This window comes from Nyctereutes procyonoides, unplaced genomic scaffold, assembly GCF_905146905.1.
Source record: "Nyctereutes procyonoides isolate TBG_1078 unplaced genomic scaffold, NYPRO_anot_genome, whole genome shotgun sequence".
Lineage (NCBI taxonomy): Eukaryota > Metazoa > Chordata > Mammalia > Carnivora > Canidae > Nyctereutes > Nyctereutes procyonoides.
The window spans coordinates 14,517,508-14,534,965 of NW_026575024.1; the positions used below are offsets into that span (position 1 = coordinate 14,517,508).

A 17,458-nucleotide genomic window follows, 5' to 3' on the forward strand; every position below is an offset into this window, starting at 1 on the left:
CTCAAGATTGAGAACCTCTGACCCAGGAGAACACAAAGAAGACTCAATACTCCCTATTAAAAAAAAAAAAGAAAAAAAATACCCCCTATTAGGGGTATGGGGTGTGGTCTCCATTTGCCAGATGAGGAAACTAAGCTCCTCAGAGATGAAAATGACACACCCAAGGTCACACATCACACAGACAATAGGTGTCTGAGGAGGGTCTTTTGCCTCTTTCCACCATACTGCCCTGCACCGAAGTAAGTGACACTAGGATTTGGACTCTAGGTAGAGGATAAGGGTACAGTCCTAAAGCCCCTCTTTCTCCACCCCGCAACCACCACTTTGTTCTGCTTTCTAAACCAAATGTCTCCACCTGGTTCATCCAAATGGTTCTTAAAGCTCTTCTGGGATGTCTGCCAAGCCAGGTGCCCTTCTCTTGGCTCTCAGCTGCCCCCAGTCTCCATCCAGGACAAGCCCTCTCCACCCTCACCTTCCAGCCAGCAGGACATAACGGGGGAATCCAAGGCAGCTTCTTGCTGGGGTAAAGGTTGAGATTCCCTGGGCTGAACCAACCTGGTCTCATCCTCACCATGAATTTTTGTCCAGGAGCTTTGTGTGGCTCTTCCCTCTCCTTGTCCTATAACCTCCCCTCCCCTCCCCTCCCCTCCCCTCCCCTCCCCTCCCCTCCTCTCCCTTCCCCTCTGCTCCCACTCCATCTGCTGCTCCTCCTGGCTAGGCTCCCCCTCAGTTGGCACAGCAGGAAAAGAGAACAGGATGGTTTATTTTTATCCTAAGATACTGCTGGGGGGAAGGGGGCACCATCTGACCAAGAAGCAGGCAGCTTCTGTAGCAGTTGGGAGGTCAGAAGGAAGTGGGAGGCCCAGGACCTCCCCAGGAAGGAGCTACAGATGTAGGCTCCAGAGAGCAGGAAAATCTGGAAGAAGCAGCATAGGACCGAGAGTGGTGAGCTTTGAGTGGCACCACTGAGAATTGCTGTGTGACCACAGGCAAGTCCCTTTACCTCTCTGGGCTCCCATTTTCACCTCTGTTAAAGAGGGATGTGGGCCCTGCCTGCCCTCAAGGCTGTTTTTTTTATGAACATGAATAAAATGAGGAGAGCGTTTTCCAAACACAATGCCAAATGTGAGCACACATGGAAACCGCCCCAGAAGGGCAGCAGCCTGGGGACGTTCTTATTATCCTCAGCAAGTGCCCTAATTCTGTGAGCCTGACAGCAAGTGAAACAGCTCATGTCACTCAGCATTTCCACCCCGACTTTCCTTTATACATGTTTGATGACTTTTTAATTATATAAGCATTAAATGGACTCACTTTCCTTTTGGGGGAAAAAAGTCAGACCTTCTTTTAACCCTTCCCCAATGCTTCTCCCCCAACCCAGATATTACAACTCTTGAAGCTGTGCGTTTCCTGTGTATCCTTCCAGAACACTTGTCATATCTACATATCCCTTAGTGTGTTATGTTTACACACATCATATTGTTTGGGGGCAGATGCTTTAAAAAAAATTTTTCCATACCCATCATTCTGCAACCTGCTTTTTTTTTTCACGACAGTGTTTCTGAGATCCTGTTGTATAAATATATTACAATTTTATTTAGCCAGTCCCCTGCTGCTGAACAGCTAAGTGGCCTCCAGTTGTCCACTGTCACAAACAATGCCACAATGGCTCTTCGTGTGTCTTCCTGGGCTCGTAGAAACCACCGTGATATACACCTCAGGGCCCTGAAATGCTGGGTTGGTGGATATTACTATCTGGCCCCCCAAAAGTTTCATCTCCATCTTTAAAAGCAAGTTGGGAGGTGGAATGGGCTCCAGGGGTGGGGTGGAAGGTTCTCTGTTTCTGCAGCACAGGGGTGCAGGCAGGGGAGCACCGCCCCTTCATGCCCCTCCAGCAGCTCCAGGCTCTCCAGCCACGCGCCCACTCTCCCACGCTGTCACACTCCTGGGCACACGCTGCCTCACACTCTCTCCTGCACGGAGATGCGGCTCTCTTTGCCGTCCTCCTGGGTGACCGGCTGGCACCCATGTAAGGTCTCTTGCACCGGAGCAATGGAGTGCGGGGGCATAGGAAATTCCTCCAAGTCCTCCACAGGGTCCTGACACATAACCTTAGGGCAGCCAAGGTGTGAGGTAGCCAACCCTCCCCCACCCCCCCAACACCTCTGAGTAGCCTTTCCCTTAGGAGACCCCTCCCCCAAACACAAGCCCCCTTCCCCTTTCCCAAAGGGAGGGTGGGTGCTGATTCAATGGGTGCCTCCTGCCCCCTGCTGGCCACACAGAGAGCATAGAGAAGCTTCCAGAGTGGAAGTCAGTGGATCCAAGGAGCTGCCCCTCCAGCCCCCACCCAGTGACCTGGCACCAACGCCCCCAGAGACATGGTTCCCCATGTATTAAATGCCAGGAAACATCAGATTTTGCCAACGGTGCCAGGGCTGCCCCATGGGGAGACTAACTCTGGAGATGAATGTAGGTTGGTGGTGCAAAGGGGTGAAGGGGAAAAGCCCTGCAGCCCAGCACTGGGAGTGAAAGTAGCTAATTCTGCTGCCTCCCCACTGGCCACAGGGGCAGATTCTGAATCAGTTGTACTGCTATAGAGGCAACAATGAGTCAGGCTTTCTTTCCAGTTTGCCAAAACCCTGAGCTGTTTCCCAGAGCTAACCTACCTTATTCTCTGGCTTCTTGACCACCTTTCCTAGAGAGACAGAGAGAGAGAGAGAGAGAGAGAGAGAGAGAGAGAGGAAAAACAAGATGGGTTGGGCAGTTGGTGAAGCCAAATCAGGAAACAGGTGCCCAGTTCTACAGTACCATCTCCTCCCTCCCTCCTTCCCTCATTGTCTCCCCACCTGGGGACTCACGGATGCAGGCAGACACCAACAGGACAACAAGCAGGATCCCCATCATGATGGGGATCACCACTAGGGCTCTTATCCGAGGCTGGGGACCTGGAGAAATCAAGACTTCAATGATGGCTCCCCATCAGCAGCAGCCCCTGCCCCCATGCCCAAAGCTGCTGCACCTGGCTATACTCTAAAATCCTTCCATGCCTGAACTTATCTAAAATCAGGGGATTCAAACAGGTGGCCCTGGCAAAAATGAGGCCAGATGTGTTTAGTGTAACCAGCACATTAAAAAATAATTCTTGAAATATTTGTCAACTTTTTAAAGTTAGGGGATTGCATATTTAATACCAAGATATCTGGTTTCTCTAAGAAGTTTTGAAAGATCCAGAGACAGTGGGCCGGTAGCCCCACCTGGCACCCCTCGCCAGAACTGAGGAGTGGCAGCTGTCTCCACCAGCTCACCGCATGCCCCATCCCTCCCTACTCTGTGCCTAATGCTGAGGTCCATCAGCATTTGTTACAGAGGAATGGGGGGGAAAGTAAAGTGTTTCTTAGGCCTAAGACTCTGTCCTAAATGGAAATATGAAGGAAAGACCAGGGACTAGGGGAAGGCAAGTGAAGCATTCATCTTGGGACAAAATCTAAGGGGACAACAAAAAAACTCAGTAATCAATATAGTAATATTGATAATATTTTAATGTCATGTTTTGAAAAATCATATCAACAAACTATGGCCCACATGTCGGCTGCCTTTTCTTTCTTTTTTTTTAAAGATTTTATTTATTTATTCATAGAGACACAGAGAGAGAGAGGCAGAGACATAGGCAGAGGGAGAAGCAGGCTCCATGCGGGGAACCCGATATGGGACTCGATCCCGGGTCTCCAGGATCACACCCTGGGCTGCAGGTGGTGCTAAACTGCTGTGCCACCGGGGCTGCCCTCGGCTGCCTTTTCTAAGAGTTATATATTTATTTGAGAGGGAGAGATAGAGAGAGAGATAGCACGAGTGGGGGAGGGGCAGAGGGAGAGGGAGAGAATCTCAAGCAGACTCCCCACTGAGTGGGGAGCCCCACACAGGCTCAATCTCATGACCCTGAGATCATGACCTGAGCCAAAATTGAGATCATAGCCTGAGCCGAAATCAGGAGTTGGACGTTTAACTGATTGAACCACCCAGGCATCCTTGACTGCCTGTTTTTTTAAGTAAAGTTTTATTGGAACCAGGGCTGGGATTAAGCTGAGGCAAGTGAGGTGGGGCTGGATCAAGGGTTTGTTTGTTTGTTTGTTTTGTAAATTTTGATATTTTGTTCATTATGGACTTTTTTTTACATTAGCTTTGATTTTTTAAAAACATGTATTAAATGTTATTTATCTTGATGACTGCATTTTCCTGGCACCTCCTTAAATACTGGGTCCAAGGCAAGTGTCTCACTCACCTCACTCCAGCCCCAGCCCTGCCAAGGGGAAAAAAACAGAGTGTCTCTGTCTTAGCTGTGACTTTTCAACTCATTAACATGACCTGCCCGTCCTTGAGTCTGTGATTGTGCTGTAGGTCAACCTCCTCATTGTAAAATCAAAACCGAGGCCCCGAGAGGAACAATGTCACACCACATTGGTGCTTGAGATGCATGGTGGCAGCAGATCATTGACAGAACACGTCCAAAGTACAAGAGGCATGCCAGGCACTTATCCCAAGCTGCTAAGGGAGCTGCTGTTATCATCTCATTTCACAGATGAAGAAACTGAGGCTCAGAGTAAGGAGGTGACTGGCCCAGGCAAAGCTGGGATACCTCAACCCCAAAAAGCTGCCTCCTCCTCTCATGTCACCTGCTCTCCGTCTTTCACCACCAGTGTTCCCTTTCAGTTCCCTGCCTCCCGGGCCTGCTGCCAGGGCCCATTCCCCAAGACTCACCACAGATAACATCAGTCTTGTTAGTTCCCGCCTGAACCTTCACCAGGCCTTTGGTTTCACAGCTGTGCACAGACAGATGTGCGCACACACACACATGAGGAACAGAAAGAAAGAGAAATTAAATTTCCCCAACCACAAGATTTCCAACCCGAGGGAGACCGTCAAAACCAACAAGTTCAGGTTCACTGAGCATGGATGGTATGCAACCTCCTATGCTGATTATTATGGGAATGACACAGACTCTGTTCGCATGGAATTCATGAGTGCAGAGAAAAAACATCTTAAAGGAGGAATAATCAGTTGGAGAGTCTCTAATGAGTGCCATGCTTTGTCACATAGGCTAAAGTGAACTGGGACTCATTCAAAGAAGGGGAGACAAAGCCCACAATAGCTGGAATAGAGGTGTAATGAGTTCAGTCCTAAGGCAGGGCTTCTCAGTCTCAGCCCTACTGACATTTGGGGCCACATCTCTCTCTATTGCAGGGCTATCCTGTGCTCTCGTAGGATGCTTAGCAACATGACTGGCCTCTACCCTCAAGATGCCAGTAGCAGCCCCTCCCCAGTTGTGACAACCAAAATATCTCCATATATTGCCAGATGTGCCCCGGAAAGAAGAATCGCTCCATTGAGAACCTGTGGGTTAAGGGTTGTCCAGAAAGCCTGCCCTAGTGGAAGCAAGATCTGAGTGGCCCTGAAGGATGTAAATTTAGACCAGCAGCACATTCTGGCTAAAGCAAGACAACGTGATTTGAAGGATTCGGTGATGGGGGGTGGGGAACATGCCAGATGAGGTTAGGGAACTACGCAAAATTGGGCTTTAGAACTAGAGCACTGGTAATCAGCCATGAAGGTTTCAACCCGATTCAACTGGTAAGTGGCATCAGCATCCAACCAGATGACTACCCAGTGACAGCACTCAGGGGGCCAGAGAGCTCACAGGAGAAATTATGGAAAAGTGGACAGCCAGGAGGCCCTTGCAGGCATCTCGATATGGGATGATCAAGACATGGTCCCAGGAGAAGTAGATAGAAGAGAACATCACCAAGAAATTTACTTCTAAAGTGGGAAAAAAGCTGAAAAGCTTCAAAGAAAGCACATACATACCAGTGCTTAGGCATCTAACAGACATTCCTATGTGTCTTTTCTTCATGCCTTGTGAGATGAAAGTCATTCGCATTTTCCAAATGAGGGCACCAAGGCCCAGAGGGTCACACACTTATTGTAGAGTCACGTCCTTTCTAAGCTGTTCTGAGGCTGGAACCCAGAGCTCTGATTCTACTAACCAAGATGCCCCCGGGTTATCATTCAACATTTATCAGTAAAGATTTATTGAGCACCCACTGTGCATTGGGCATTGTTCTGGGCATAAGGAATGCATCATTGGAAGGAAAAAAAAAGCCAACTCTCTACACTAAAGGAATTTGCAGTCTACTGGAGCAAGGCAGAAGGAAACAAATAATAAAGTATATATGGAATACTAGTATTTGTGTGGAAAATACATGTGTCTGCATGTGTATGTGTGTTTATTTGTTTGTACATAGAATCTCTGGAAGGACACACAAGGAACAGTAGCTGCCTCCAGGGAGGACCGAGTGGCTGAGGAACAGAGTGAAAGGAGACTTATCACCATAGGCCCTTTTGTGCCTTGTATCCCATGAGCCTGTCTTACCCATTTTTTAAGAATTAAGTGTAAACAGTTAATTAGGCATGTGTTTAAGGGTATTCCAGACAGGAGAGTTTGATGCAAGAGAACAGACAGTGTTGAGGGGATTACAAAGTAGCATGCGGAAAGCAGTCAGGAAGTGGAGCTGGAAGGTTGGGGCCCGTGCAAAGGAGTCTGGGTTTCGTCCTCAAGGCACAGAGAGCCATGAAGCATTTTAAATAGGGAGTGCCGTGATCCAAAATACACTGTAGAAAACTCACTTTGGCAAGAGGGTACAGAGAGAGAGCAGAGCCAGGGAGGCCGGTGAGGAGGTGAAAGCACATCCAGACCACAGTGATGACCGTGAAGATAATGAGATGGGATCCCAAAACATCTGGAAGACTAGATAGACAAGATCTGGTGACTGCTTTGGGAGGGACCATGGGACAAGTGCCCAGACCCATGGGACTGTCTTCCCACAGGGTGAGAGGGGTGGGCAAGTGAGCCCATTTGGTGCCTGTGGATCACCTGCATGGAGGTGGACCCTCGGTGGTGGCATGTGATTGTCTGGGACCTGGGACACAGATCGAGATGTTATTTGGGAACCATGGATACAGACGAGATGCTCAGAGGAGGTGGGCAAAGTGATTGGAGAGTAGAGCCTAGAACAAAGGCCAAGGAAACCAGGTTGGAGAAGCAGAGGAGGGGTAGAAGGAAAGCAAGATAGGTGCCGTGGTGCCCCCAAGAAGGGAGTTTCATGAAGATTGAGAGATCAGCAGCATCTGTTACCACCAGAGACACACCAGGCCAAAAAAAAAAAAAAAAAGCTGAAAAATGGCCTTTTCGTCAGCCACGGGGATACTTTAGAAGTTCTATGAGTGCACAAGCGTGTGGACATGGGGAGCAGGGCCTAAAGGACAGGTGGCCAGATAGAATGGAAGTAGTCTCACATCCCTCTTATGGCAAGAAACACAAGGAATGAATATTTGTACCTTGTCCAAGGGTGACACTTTTCCAAAGCAGAAGACACATTGGAGAAGAAGCCGATGGGGCAGGGATCGCAGATGGTATCAGAAACCCCTGTAGCTGGAAGGGAGGAGGTGGCATTCGTCATCACAGTGGACCACCTGTCCGGCTCTCAGGGGAACTAGTGGATAGGCAGGGCAGGAAGAACTGCCTATGTCACTGGCTGTCCCCCAGCACACAACTTCCCTGACCACTGCAGTCTCTAGGAAGCCTCCTCCCACTGCCCTCCCAAGGCAGATACCCAGGGCTGGAGGCAGGATGAGAAAGGTTCCATTTCCTGCTCACCAAGCAGATATACCAATGCAGGTGGGTCCCTCCGCCTCCAAGGCTGAGTGCCCACGGCCCACCCCCTCACCTGGAGCCTCAGCTCCTTTCTCCTGCCTGAGGAGCTGATTCCCAGACAGGCCACATACCGATCTGTTTGACTCCCAGGCCAGGGGGGCACAGGCTGTGCATGGTGCAGCTCTCACAGGCAGCGTTGGTACAATGCAGACCTTCATCACATGTACAAGTGGTGTCTGTTTCTGACGTGCCCTCCTTCTCGACATGGAGCCCTAGGTCTGAGTAGAGATGGCAAGAAGGATGAGGACCCCTTACCAGTCATCCTCGGGGGATCTGCTCCTCACACATCCTGCTTTTATTTCCTTAGACCCTCTTCCAAGTATGGGTGGGAATCAAACTGTTTAACAACCAATACAACACAGACTGCAGCCAATCAGAATCGACCTTGACTAGAAAAAAAAAGCTAAGGCTGCATTGTCAGGAATGAGCTAGACTATCAGCCTAGCTCCCGCTCACCCCTTCCCCAGCAGCCCACGCACTGGGGTCGCAGTATTTGTGCTGGTGACAGTGTCTCTCTGCGTTCCAAGTGTCTAGAAATTCGCCTGTTTGGCAACGAGTGCATTCCGTGTCAATGGTATGTAGGCAGTCATTCACCAGTTTCTCTCCTGCAAAACATTGGGAAATGAGATGGCTCCCGCCAGCTCAATGAGTCAGACACTTACCAAAAACTGAACAGACTGGGGTTTTAGGGCGAAGGGGTTCAAATATGACTTTCTCGGACCCTTCCAGACTCCATAGTCTGTTGGGGTTCATGGGAGAGATTGGAACCCTGGTCCTGGGTAGGCAGAGAGGGAACCCAGAACATTCTGACAGCAGGGCAGGGATGGGAAGACTCGCAGGAGTCATTTAAGACTCGAGTTGACAGCAGACACTTGGAGTCTGCCTCTGCCAGCAAACTAAGAAGGGTCGCATTCTGGGGCCAAGGGTTTAGCAGCTCACCTGGTGGGCACATATTACAGCACTGACTGTCTACTAGGTATTGCTTTTCTCTGCATGCAGTGCGTGGTTCTGGGTAGACCTAAAAACAGAATTGGGTGATTTGAGGGGATCTTGAAATCTCTGCTGCAGCCTCTAAGGCAGGAAATCAGCCAGGACAGAGGTTAGAACTGAAGTGAAGTCCAAAGCAGAAAAAATGGAGCCTGCATATTACTTTGTGTGTTTGTTTTTAACTAAACTGCCAACTGATGTGATTATAAAAGCACCCAGAGGATCCATCTGGCATTTTACAAAGCGATTGCGCTGGAACATCACAATATTCTCTGAACTAAACAGATCTGCCTTTTGGCTTGACTCCTGAGTCTTTCCTCCTCCCAAAGACCCAGAAGCACATGAAGGCTCCCATACCTCCCCTGGAGTCCTGAGGCTGTCTGGCTTCAGCTAGTCCTAGTTCTGGCTGGGGCTATATTTAGTATTTGGCCGCTTCCTTCTATTCTTTTGCTCCCCACCCCTTTCCCCTCTCCAAACCCTCGTCATCTGATCATCCAATGCCTCCCTGACGAAATGTCAGGACTGTGAAGCTGGCAAGATAAAACCCATTGCTTTTGCTTTACAAATGGTAAGCTGAAGGTCCAGGGAGGCTGAGGCACTTGCCCACAGCCACACAGGAATAGAATCCGATGAGAACTCCGGTCTCAATACTCCCCCATCTCCATCAACTTAGGTCTTGACTGTACTATTTTTATTCCGTCCAGTTATCAGCCATGCTATTAATTACTTCTCATTAATTTAAGGACATTGATTTTAAATGTAAACCTTATATCATTGCCATGAGAGAAGAGCCAGTATCACTTCTCATAAATAAAAGGTAACCCTAAAAATAAATTCAACTTCAGAAGCACAGCAATGTTATTAAAACCCAGCTGGTTGCTCTGCTTGCTGACAGGCCTCTTCTCCAAGCTTGCTCTTGGTTTTTGTTTAGAAAGGAGGATTAGCAAGTGCTGGAGAGGTTTTAACTCTATTCTAGCTCCAGAGACTTCCTCCTTGAAAAAAATGAGAAGGATTTTAATAAAAGTATAAAGTGAATTTTTGTTGTTTAGTTCTATATCCACGTGTTCCCTAAAATCATGCCACACTTTGGGGACAGCCAGTGAAAAAGAACATAGGCTTGAAAGTCAAAGCGCTTAAGGCTCCGATCTTGCCTTTGTAACACTTACTAGTTATTTTGTTTCTCATAGCCTCAGTTTCCATATCTCTCAAATGGGAGTATTGACCACTCCATGGATAAGGTTGTGAAAATAGGAATGAATACATGTATGCAGCCTAGCACAGAAGCTAGCCCATAGTAGAGGCTCATTAAATAGTAATTTCAATTACCATAAATATGTAGCAAATATCTGCTGGGATGACTAACACTCTGGATTCTGCCTAATTGGTGGCTCTCATTCAGCCTGGGTGAGAAAACTACTTAGAATCACCTTACTCCAAATGGGGAGGGAAATATAAAGGTCTGTTGCTTCTTCCTGCAACCCTATGGACTTTCCCACCAGACTCCCAGTGCAACAGGAGTCCTCTGTGCCATTTTAAAACCCATGAGAAATACAGCTCCTTCTCTGAAGGTTAGTCAACCCTCAGTTCCTGCTCCATAGCTCCAGTCTTTCTGACACAAAACATCTCAGGACCAAGGCTCCCAGAGGCAGGCTCTGGAATCAGGCAGAGGTAGACTTATATCCAGGTTCCACCTAACTATGAGAACTTTGGCAAGTTATTTCCTCTCTCTGAGCCTCAGTTTGCTTATCTGTATAATGGAGGAGTTGAAAAAATCAGACCAAGAATGCATGCATGTAAAGCGTTTTGCTGAGAGCCTGACACACGGGAAGCTCTCAAAAGTAGCCCTTGCCATTGTTGTCACCACCCAGTCTACCTGGAGCCAAAGTTGGCAGTATGCTCATGAGAAGCCCAGATCACCCTTCACCTTACCTCCCCTGGCTCTTCCTCCAATCAATCCCTCCTACAAGACTCCTCCTCCTCCTCCTCTCTCCAGCTCCACCTTCTTCCTGCCTCCTTTTTCCCTAAGTAAGAACCATGGCTTAGAGTGAAAATGAAAGCTCTGGGAGCAAAGCAGCTTCCCCACTGACTCTTTTCCCTTGCTGCTGACTCCCCTCCCCAACCCCTCCAAGGGTCTTTCCTACTCAGCCTTCAGTGCCAGAAACTACAGCCCTTAAAACCAGTGGGGGGGGGGGCAGAGGGGCTGGGATGAGAGGGGCAGGTACTTGGGGAATTCCCAGCCTCCAGAATGAGGAACTACAAAAATACACTTAAACAAAAAGTGAGTCAAGTGTGGGCTTCTGAAAATCCCGGAGACATGCTTGGTTGGGCATAACTGAGACTTTCTGGTACCTGGAGAAACCCCTGCTGGTCTCCTAACCCTTTCTTGGGTCCCACTAACTCTTCACCACCACCACCCCCAGGGGTCCTCTATGTCATCTTAAATTCAATGAGGCAGCGACACAGCCTTGGGTATTCCTCCTAGGTTGGATCACCCAGGATTGTGGGGTAGGGGTGGGAGAGTTCAAAGTTCCTTGCCTTCTTAAAGAAGCACCCACGCTTGTTCCCACAAGATGCTCTGGAAGAAGGCAGCCCCAGATGGCCAGACTATGATAACCACTCACAAGAGGCTAGCATCTGTCCACAACGAAAAGGAACAGGAAACCGGCCAGACCCGCCTCTTCCCTTGTCCGGCCTCCCTTCTCGCCTCTGAAACCCCTCACCAGTCTTCCAGGCGGCCAGCCTCTGAGGCAAACCCAGACTTCAGTCTTTTGACCAAATAAAGGCTTGAGGCTCCCCAAATCCCAACCCCATCCACGCCGGAGATGCACATTTCTTGCAGTGCCCCCAGTTCGCGCCCTCTGTAGGCTACCTGGGACCCCAACCTGGAAGGAGACAGAAGCAGCCTACCTGGTCCAGTCGGGACCCGAGGTACCTTACCCAACTTCTACCCACGCTTCTGTCCCCCCAAAATCAACTGGGAAGGTCCCATCCCGAAATGTTGCTTCTCTTCCCATTTACCCCTCTCAAGTCCCCGAATCCCCTTTCAGGTCGGAGCAGAAGCTCAACTCACGGTGGTCAACAAGGAGCCCCAGAAGAGACAGCGCAGAGGCAGGAGAACCATGGCGAGGTGAATAGCAGGCGGCTGAGTAGGGGCGCGGGGACGTCTCTAGTAACTCCCCAGCCCCAGCCCCCGCCCGCCCCGCCCAGGAGATGGGCGGGGTCTTCGGGGACCAACCGAGGCCGGCTTCGTTGGGCAGGGCGGAGCTCCTGGAGACCCTTAGCGCCGGGAGTTCCCCTGAACATTCCCGGGAGTCTAACTGTCCCGGGAGTTTAGGGACGCGCTTTAGGCGCAGGGGAGGGCGCGTGGGCCCAGGAAGAGCACTTCCTCCTCGCCCCTGGGGCTCAGAGGCCACGCTGAAGAGGACAGAGAGCTAGCAGTCTTCCCGGAAGGCTAAGGGATAGACTAGAGATCCCCACGTGCTGGGAAGATGCCCCAGGGACCACCCCCACGGTTCTTCCCCGCAGCCTCCGGGAATTCCGGCAGAACCGAAAGTGTCCCCACCGCGGATGGAGAGGCCTGAGGAAGTTCCCTCCATCCCTGCAAACGGGAAGGCCACCTCTGGGGCTCGGGTGACATTTCAAGGAAAAGAGTTAGTTTCCCAGCTTAAAATTTCGCTCTTTCAAAGGAAATTCCCTCAAGGGGGCACCGCGTCCCAGCCTCCGCATCCATCCATCCATCCATCCATGCATCTATGCATCCCCATCAGAGTCTATTCCATCCCATTCCCGACCGGCGCCTGGAGAGAGGCCCTTAGAGTAGTAGTACATCAACCTTTCGTGGGATCGTAGGACCCACGAGAATCTCAGGGGACTCAGGACCCTCTCATTCTGCAGCAATCCCCACACCCCTGTGCCTACATTTCCTGGGTTCTGGCTTCTAAGCGGTTCTTCAACCAGTGTTAGCACTCTATTCAGTGGCACCAAACCCCTGAATTCTATTCTAGGCTCTTCCTCTGATGGATTGAGTTTTGTTGAGCCTCAGTTGCCCCCGATGGAACCTAAGGAACTTGAACTAGACAGGTGTTGGGGTGATGATGACCTTCCAAGTTCTGCATTTCTGGACCAGGCCAAAAGGCCAGCTGCATAGATCAGGGAGGATGGGAGAGGAACGGGCTGCTAACCCCACCCTCCTGGTTCAGCCACAAAGGGCATCCTCCTTTCCAACACATCTGCTACTCATTCAGAGGCTCATCATCTCTCACCTAGGCTGTCCCATTGGTCTCACTCATTCACTAGGCCCCTGTTGAGGCCCTACCAAGAGCCAGGCAACTCTCAACTAACCCTCCCCCACTCCTCCCCCCCTCTCATTGTTCGTCCTGGTCAGTTCTCTTTGCAAACGCCAGATCTGATCTGATGAGGACACTTCCCTGCTGAAAAACAGCTTTGGGTTCCCCCATCCTCAGGATGGTCCAGACTCTTTCTCAGGGCACAGCAAGCCCTCCTCCACTCTATCCCCACCTGTCTCTCCAAGTTCACTCCCCGCCATGTCTTCCCACCACTGGCTTCCTCTATACTCTCCTCCCCATTTTCAAACAATCTTTTCTCCTTTTTTTTCTTAAAGATTTATTTATTTATTCATTCAGAGAGAGGGAAGAGAGAGGCAGAGACACAGGCAGAGGGAGAAGCAGGCTCCGTGCAGGAAGCCTGATGCAGGACTCGATCCTGGGTCTCCAGGATCACACCCCGGGCTGCAGGTGGTGCTAAACCGCTGCGCCACCGGGGCTGCCCTCCTTTTTTTTTCTTTAAGATTTTATTTATTTTTTCATGAAAGACCCAGAGAGAGAGGCAGAGATGTAGGTAGAGAGAGAAGCAGGCTCCTTGCGGAGAGCCTGATGTGGGATTCGATCTCAGGACTCCAGGATCATGACCTGAATCAAAGACAGACACTCAACCACTGAGCCACTCAGGTGCCCCAAACAATCTTTCCTTCTTACTGTGTCTTGCTGTTTCCTTCTTTCCCTCTCCTTCCTGGAACCAGCTTAAATTTTGCTTCCTCTTCAGTTAAGCTTCCTGTTAACTCCCGGAAATACAGATAGTCGCTCCACCTTAGCCCCTCCCCTGTGTTCCTGCAGCATTGTTATGCTGGACTAGAACTCCATCTGTCTGGCCTCATTGGACTGTGAGCATCTTGAGGACAGGACTGAATACATCCCAGTTCTGGGCATCTAACAGGACACCAATACACATTTCCTGAATGAATAAAAGAGTAAGCGGGTTCAGTAACTTCTCATTCCCAGCACAACCTCCATCAGGAAGGATGTGGGGAGAGGAAGTGCAAAGCTGGTTGGTAGTCACGACGCACCTCAAGCTGATGGTCAGATGCCAATAAGCCAGGAACACTTGAAATCAGAGTCCAGAGCACTTCACAAAAGCCACCCAATCATGCTTGGAATGTAGAGAACATTAAACTATCTTTTCCCTTTTAACTGATTTCAAAAAGCAAGCACAGTTTTAATTCCTTTGGGAGGGGGGAGGGCGTTACTATAATAACTTCAGCCATTACTTATTCTTTATTTGCTTGATTCCAAAATTGGGCCCTTCACAAAACTGCCTTGGGAAGCCAGTACACAGAATTAAAACATTAATTATATTATATAAAACGTATCATAGTCGCAATTAAAGCAGCTTAAATTAATGTGTGAAAGAATAAATAGTAGCCTTCGGGTTGCCCCATGGGGCGAAGACCAGATAAGATAAAGGAAGATATTTTAGTATACGCATATCCAAAGAAGACATGTGCTGGCGGCGACAGGCCAAAAGAAGCCATAGAATTTTCCTGGGCTGAGCAGAGTATTCTGGAAGAGGAAAGAGAAAAGATGATTTATGGGGAGAGTGGGCTCAATGACAGGAATAGGGCAAAGGACATTCCAAAGAGTGGAGATCTAGGATTTTGGAATAATAGGAAATGGCCTTTTCAGCAGTGTGGGGGTCACAGGGCCACTTGGATAGCTAAGAAACAGGCCTGGAGGTCAAGTCCATAGCACAGCCAGAATCTGGTGAGCAGATGATTCTAATATGCAAACTCCATTGTGTTGCTGTTAGGTCTGAAGCAACTCCACAGAGCCCTTGCTCCTTAAGCTCATGGGGTCTTAAGGCCATAGGCTCACTGAGCTGCATCTCTAACTGTCCTCCTGCCTTCACCTTTCTGCTCCAGACTGTGCTATCACCTCTGAAAGAAAGCCCTTCTCTGCTCTGCTTTCTTCAGATCAACCCCATCTTATCTTTCAAGGCTCAGCTCAGGTGCCCCTTCTCTGGAAACCCCGCTGCAACAGCTAGCTACCCTGGAATGTGCACACATACCTCCCCATACCCTCTCAGAATCCTGCAGCTGCTTGCCTAAGCAAGACTCCAGCCCTACCACACTGTATTTCAATTATTCTGTTTACTTATGGAACCAGTTTACTGAGGCAACGCAACTCGATGGGGCATAATAATGAAGCTTTCCCCCCTAATCTCTACCTTCAGCATGCTGTGTTGAATTTCTCTGTTCCATCCCTTAATGACATCTTGGGCAGATTGTATTACTTTTGGATCACTTTCTGTTTTTAAACCTCCATCCTTGAAAGCTTTATTCTCAAACTCAATTTAAATCTCATTTTGTCTTCTCCCTTATTCATCCAAGGGTTGACTTGAGCCAGGATCCTGCCTTTTTGAATAAACGGTGGGGGAGGGGAGCATAGCCTGGTTAGGAAACATGCCCCTGTACCCTCCCTCTTATTGAAATTGGGAGGAAGGAGTGAGAATAGCTCTGCAATAGCCCCCTCTCTGTTGGTTGAACCTGCTTTCCTGACTAACCTGGAGTGGCAAGTGTTCATAAATGGTTTCTCATGCACCTCATGAGTATATTTCTTGTGGGTTTCTCTACTGCACAGTTTTCTGACGGTGGCCATCCAGTTCAGGCCTGAGCTTCCCTACCCTGCCCTACCACCTCGGCTTCTGCCTCTGGTGGGACCCTGTTGCTCAGCAATCAGCCTGGTTGGGTGGAATGCCAAAGAGCTTAGCTAACTACTGCAGGGTCTCCTTGACTCAGAGAAGCTCACACATACTGGCCAGCTACTCCACAGTGACTCCTCTCTCCACGTCTCTTTTCCCTTACACAGACAGGCATGGGGGAACATCAGCAAGTCTACTGCCAAGTAGACCCCCATTGGGGAACAATATCCCAGCATCCTCTTCTTGTCATCACCCTTCAATCTCCAGAAAAGACTACCAACTATAGAGGGGAGAGAAGGGAATTATCTTTCACCATAAACACTATACTCCTCAATAAAACCAAAGAACTCCTCCCTCTCCAGTATTATAATTGATCAAGGAGGAGGAAAGTGAGCTTTTAGCAAGGAAGTAGAGGGCAGTTCTGCCCTCTTCAGTAAACCTTGCAGGGAGAGCATCTGGCTCCATTTAGAATGCAGGGTACACAGGGCCTATTTGCTTTGGGCTGTGGGACATAGTACCAATTCCTAAGTAATAAGGAGTTCCCACTCAGTAATCCTTATGTTGGGCCATCATTCATACCTAACTTGATTCTTGGGGAGGAAGATCTTAGTAGCCTAATGTCCACACAGAACCCAGGCACATGCTGAAGGCCAAGCAAGTTGTTGAATGAATGTGGGATTATAAAGTAATGAGACTGCAAGGGATCCATCAGGATCTACTTGCTCATTTTCTTTTTTTTTTAAAGTTTTTTTAAATTTATTTATTTATGATAGTCACACACACACACACAGAGAGAGAGAGAGAGAGAGAGAGAGAGAGAGAGGCAGAGACACAGGCAGAGGGAGAAGCAGGCTCCATGCACCGGGAGCCCGACGTGGGATTCAATCCCGGGTCTCCAGGATCGCGCCCTGGGCCAAAGGCAGGCGCCAAACCGCTGCGCCACCCAGGGATCCCCTACTTGCTCATTTTCATACTGGGGAGTTCCTCATCTCCACCAGATGACCAGTCTCTCTAGCTAAAAATCCCAGGCCCAACTGCAAAATTTCTTCTTTCAGCTCAGCATAGTCGGGGTGGGATTTATCAAAGAAAACTAAGAAGTTTAGAAAAGAACCCAACCATAAATTAAAACCCAAGAGCCAGCAAAATAGATGGGTGAGTTTACAAGGTATGGACATTCTTTATCTGGTGAAAGACACCTACTGATTTGGCTGATCCTGATTCCTAGACCTCAGGTCTAGTCCTCAGCCTTCTCAGGCTCTGATGTCTGGAATATGAGATGGCTTAGTTGGGGGAGGGATCCAAATTCTTTACCATGGCCTCAAGATCTTGCATGATATGGTTTCTGCTGACCACTCCCTCCATTCACTCACTTGCTGACTACACCTCAGTCACCCAGGCCTCTCAGTTCCCATCTCAGAGCCTTTGTCTGTGCTGTTCCCTCTGCCTGAAAGGCACCCCGCCCCCATCCTTCATCAGCTGACTCTTCCTCACCATTCATGTCTCAAGGCAAATGGCACCACCACAGAGAGGCCTTCTCTGATAACCTTATCTACAGGGAGTTCCTGTGATGCAACCCACCTTCCCCACTGCTGTCCTCTCTCACAGCACCTGTTCTAGTCAAGATCATCATGGCAAGCAAGAGAAGACAGAGCTGGTGAACTTAGGTAGAAGAGAACATTGTTGGAGGGTGTCAGGTGGCTCATAGAACTGATG

At 49.3% G+C, this 17,458-nt stretch overlaps 1 protein-coding gene across 6 annotated transcripts; it reads right to left on the reverse strand.

Annotated features, from left to right (window-relative positions):
• Nucleotides 1-745: 745 nt before the first annotated feature.
• Nucleotides 746-11,903, reverse strand: CD40 (CD40 molecule). Of its 6 annotated transcripts, none has more exons than XM_055343270.1 (9): nt 11,823-11,903; nt 8,705-8,783; nt 8,245-8,370; nt 7,837-7,983; nt 7,390-7,483; nt 4,756-4,817; nt 2,859-2,945; nt 2,667-2,695; nt 747-2,099 (listed from the first exon to the last, which is right to left on the reverse strand). In XM_055343270.1, the coding sequence occupies exons 1-9, from the start codon at nt 11,871-11,873 to the stop codon at nt 1,962-1,964; spliced, it is 813 nt and encodes a 270-aa protein (XP_055199245.1). In that variant the 5' UTR covers nt 11,874-11,903; the 3' UTR covers nt 747-1,961. The 6 variants fall into 6 exon arrangements, with proteins under 6 accessions (XP_055199257.1, XP_055199245.1, XP_055199235.1 ...); XM_055343260.1 differs by having other exon boundaries at nt 747-2,111; XM_055343251.1 differs by having other exon boundaries at nt 2,847-2,945.
• Nucleotides 11,904-17,458: the final 5,555 nt, after the last annotated feature.